Source organism: Strigops habroptila, chromosome 11 (genome assembly GCF_004027225.2).
Source record: "Strigops habroptila isolate Jane chromosome 11, bStrHab1.2.pri, whole genome shotgun sequence".
NCBI classification, from domain to species: Eukaryota; Metazoa; Chordata; class Aves; order Psittaciformes; family Psittacidae; genus Strigops; species Strigops habroptila.
Window position 1 is genome coordinate 13,978,009 of NC_046360.1, and position 4,594 is coordinate 13,982,602.

General features: G+C 55.8%; 1 protein-coding gene across 1 annotated transcript; it reads left to right on the forward strand.

Annotated features, from left to right (window-relative positions):
* The first annotated feature begins 2 nt into the window (after positions 1–2).
* On the forward strand, positions 3–2,249 carry LOC115614572 (cytochrome b-c1 complex subunit 9). Its single transcript, XM_030501633.1, has 2 exons — positions 3–197; positions 1,977–2,249. The coding sequence occupies exons 1-2, from the start codon at positions 57–59 to the stop codon at positions 2,022–2,024; spliced, it is 189 nt and encodes a 62-aa protein (XP_030357493.1). The 5' UTR covers positions 3–56; the 3' UTR covers positions 2,025–2,249.
* The last annotated feature ends 2,345 nt before the right edge of the window (positions 2,250–4,594 follow it).

Consider the following 4,594-nt stretch of genomic DNA (forward strand, 5'->3'; position numbering starts at 1 on the left):
CTAGTGCCTACAAGCCCCACAATGCCCCGCGGCACCGCTGCGCAGAGGCGGTGAAGATGGCGCTGCTGCGGCAGGCGTACACCGCGCTGTTCCGCCGCACCTCCGCCTTCGCCCTCACCATCGTCCTCGGCGCCGTCCTCTTCGAGCGCGCCTTCGACCAGGGCGCGGACGCCCTCTTCGATCACCTCAACGAGGGGGTAAGGGCGGGCGGCGGCGGGTGGCGGGGCCGCCCCGGGGAAGGCCCGGCCCTGAAGGTCAGGCCGAGGCCTTGCGGCGGGGCCCGCTCCGGGGCCTCCCGCAGCCGCTGCCCCGGCAGCGGGGGAGCAGGCCGCGGGGTGCGGGGCTGCAGCCGCCGTGTTGCGGGGGTGCCCTTGGGGGAGGCGCAGCGGTGCTGTGCGGGTCCGGTGGTGCTCATGTCTCGCTGCGGTGGGGTGAGACCTGCCCCGCTCCTGGCTCACACACGGGACGTGGAAGGCTCCTGCACAGGAGGGGGATGCAGCGCGTTCCCCAGGAGGAGGCAGGAAATGCTGTCGCTTCAGTCTGCACCGAGTAAAACCCGCAGGGCTCGGCGTGCTGCACGTCCCCGCCTGCGGCACGGGGGTCTGCACTCTGCCGTTGTCCTCGCAGCACCAAGGACACAGCGTCCTGGGATCACCACGTCACCTTCGTGGTTGAGAAGAGCTGTCCTGTGCCTTCCCTGGGTGCTCTCTGCGCCTCAGCAGCATCTTCATGCCCTGGGGTAACACACCAGGGCTTGGGTGAGCTGCACACACACAGCAAAGAGCAGGGCCCTGCCCCCTCCTTAGCAGTTTGCTAAAAGCTGACATGGAATCACATCTGAACATGAGCTTTGTGCTGACTCCTGTTGTTTGATTGTAGTGTTAGTTTTCTGTGTGCTACAGGCAGCTTGGGAAATTACAAGGGCCTGTAGGGACAGGCCAAGGGGAATGGCTTTAACCTGCCAGAGGGGAGACTGAGATGAGCTCTGAGGCAGAAGCTCTTCCCTGTGAGGGTGCTGAGGCGCTGGCACAGGGTGCCCAGAGAAGCTGTGGCTGCCCCATCCCTGGCAGTGTTCAAGGCCAGGTTGGACACAGGGGCTTGGAGCAACCTGCTCTAGTGGAAGGTGTCCCTGCCCGTGGCAGAGGTTGGAGCTGGAGGAGCTTTGAGGCCCTTTCCAACCCAAACAAGGCTGGGATTGTATGCAATTAGTGAGGATGTTAACTTGGATTTTAAATCTAAAGCACTGTCTGTGACGAGCAGCAGAGCCCAGCACGCTCCTCACCCCTGTGCAGCACTTCCCTCAGTTCTGGTGGCTCCAGCCCATTTCAGAGCCTGGAGCAGTATCCTGTGCATCCCATCTCCCTGGGAGCAGAAACGCCCTTTCCCGCCCAAGTGGGAAGCTGAGGCAACGTGACTGGAATTCTCTCATGATCTCTGGCTCACAGAGTAGATCAGGGCAAGTGGGATGTGTGTGGCTTACCCCCACCTCAGCTGAAAGCCCTGAGCCCAACTCGTGCCTTCCCCATCCTGCTCTCCCAGGCCCGTGGGAGCTGAGGCACAGCACCATCTGTGGGTGCTGTACTTGTGAAGGTCCAGAAGAAGGGCGGGAAGCTGGGAGGGACAGCCAGCACAGTGAGGACAGCCTGTCCCACTCTATCTGTTCCACATCAGGAAGCAGCTTTGTGCCCCTGGAGCGGGCTCATGTTTGCTCCTCCCAAAGGCTTCACGTGGGAGCATTGGTGGCACAGAATGGGGTGTACCCCATGGCAGGGAGGGGCAGGGTGATGGTATCCCCTCTTGTCCCAGACCCTGCTGGCACTTGTGGGTGTATTTTCATACAACCTCTTCTTTCCCCTCTTGCTGCTGCTTGTTATGGTCGTAGGTCTCATGATAACTTGTATTTTCAAGTGCAGCGTTATCCCAGGAGCACTGAAAAGCTGGCTAAGGTTGGGGTTTTGGGTTTGTTTTGCATACAGAAACTGTGGAAACACATCAAGCACAAGTATGAGCAGAGTGAAGATTGACACGCTCAGCAGCAGGAGCCAGCCCAGGGTGGCCAAAGACACTGCAGAGAAGGATTCATCTTCCTGAAACTGGTTGTATCAAAATGGAAACGGGTTCCTGACTGAACAGCTCCGAGCCAGATTGTATCAGCCACCTCCTGATATGATGTAAAGTAAGATGGACTCCAGGAGTTCTGCTGCTGTCCTCAACGTTACTGTGTTAAAATAAAAGATTCTTGGTCCACATCTCCTGCCTCTGACTTATCCTTTGGCCTGACTGTAACTTCTCATTATAGAATCACAGAACAGTTTGGGCTGGAAGGGACCTGCAAAGCTCATCTAGTCCAACCCCCTGCAATGAGCAGGGACATCTTCAACTAGATCAGGTTGCTCAGAACCACATCCAGCCTGGCCTGGAATCTTATCTAGGAGAGTGCTTAAATACACCTACACCTTAATTCTAAGACTAAGAAAGCACAACTTCCTAAAAATGGTCTGAAAGACCTGAAAGCACTTGTGCAGCTGTGGTCTGACTGCCTGATGAGAGCTTTAAGAGAGGTGCTTTCTTCTAGTCTTGTTCAGGGAAAAGTGGGAATCATTTACCTCTCTGAGGCTGGGCTGGTGCCTGCTTTGTCTCCTGGCCTGTCTCTTTTCCCAGATGCTGCCTTGCCCTCAGCCCTTCCAGTCTCCAACCCTCTGCTGGGCTGAGAATGGGCACAGCCCGTAACTTTCTGCTTCTCCAAAGCTTACAGCAGTGGGATGTAGATCTCCTTCCAAGCCATCTCTGTGCCTCCTGGCTCTTTGAGGGGCTCAAGGGACAGAAGTGTCTCACCAGGGCGGTGGGTAGGGTACAAGCCTGCCTCCATCCTGTCCTGCTGGGAAGGGAGGAGAGTCCTTGGCTCTGCACCCTCTGGCTGGGAGCAGCAGGGTCTGAGGGGAAGGAGCTGTTCTCAGCAGCTCCACTGAGGAGCCCACCCCTGTTCCCAGCGGCCGTTTCAAACACCTCTCCCTTCTTAGGGCTATTTGTGGTGAGGATTCAGTTAATTCCTCCAGGCTCTTGGGTAGCTGGAGGAAGATCTGGCTGAGTGACTCCTTCTCCTCTCCCTGTGCGAGCCTGGAAGCCACATTTCTTCCCTCCTCACTACATTTCCACTAATCGGGAGGCATTTTAGCTGTGGCTGAGACAGAGCAAATTGGAGGCAGCGCTAATGCAAGCAGCTTCAGTGGGTCTGCAAATCGGTGTCAGGAGTAAAACACTTAAGTCTAAGCACAGAAAGAGGACTTCAAAAAACACTGTGCTTGTGGTTTGTGAGCTGCGTTTCAGAGTCCCAGCTGCACTTTACAGAGATGCTTTAGAGGATGGCTTAAGGTTTCCTGGAATGATTTCACTCCCTGGATGACTCCCAGCTTTACCACCAGCTCTGCCTGCAGTGCTGAGGGCTTCACGCTATGCTGAGCAGGTGAGAGATTTGCAGGTGCTTAGAAGCAAGAACTAAAGATGAATTAGGAAGGGGGGGACAGTGGCATAGCGGGCTGGCAGAGAGTAAATGAAGCTATTAGTGCAGAGAACAGCAGCTATGGAAGAGCAGAGTTAGTTATCCTAGCAGGTGATTTCCCCTGACAAGGGAGTTGGGGAAGCTGGTAAATGTAATTCCCTTTTTCCTCTGCCTTATCATTACTGGGGTTGCAAAGAACAATCTTGTCTGGAGCACTCAGGACTTCATCTTACTTGCACGGCAGCACCCGGCACTTGTGCCCGTGGAGGAGAGCCCAGGTTTGGCAGCAGCACGGATCACCCCGCGCCGGAGTCCCACCCTCTGCGTAAAACCCGGCAGCCGCCGACGTGCTACCGAGCTCACTGCCAGAATGCTCCTGCTGCGGCATTCCCAGCGGGAAGGGAACATCACCCACCACTGGTGTCCTCAGGCACAGGCACCTGTGCAAACCACAGGGACTGGTGCTGGGGAGATGGCACCGGGAGCAGATTAACTGAGCAAAGCCCAATTGTTTACCCGAGAGCTCACCTCCACCATGGGGACTGCACTCCCAAAACGTGCCAATGCTCCATGACAACAGCGACTGGAACACTTCCATCACCAGCTGCTGGCAGATGCTCCAGGCTTGCAGCTCCTGCCATGGCATCTGAACACCTTGCAAACAGGTTACAAAGTGAACTGTGTGTCTCCCTGCTGAGGGAACAACCCCGTAATGAAAGAGCCCTCAGGAGAAGTCCTTTCAGCAACTACAAACTCCTGGTTACTACTAGCTCCCAGCCTTCCAACAGCAAACAGGATGCTCAGGGCAGTTCTGCTCCACAGAGTGTGACGAGCGGTTATTGAGGAGCAGCTCCCTGGGGACTTTGACCCTGTTGCTTTCAACTCCAATTCCATACTACTGCATCTTGCTTAGGGTGCCTTGATCCTGATTTTCAGGTCTCTCTCGTCTCAGCGGCTGTAGCCAGATCTCATTACACTAAACCAACATCAAACAGCAAGTGAATTTCACTGCCTGCAGGTACAGCATGTGAAAGGCTTGTTGAGGTTCCTCCCAGTTAAGGATCAATAGGGTTTGTAAGAGCCTAAAGCACCAAC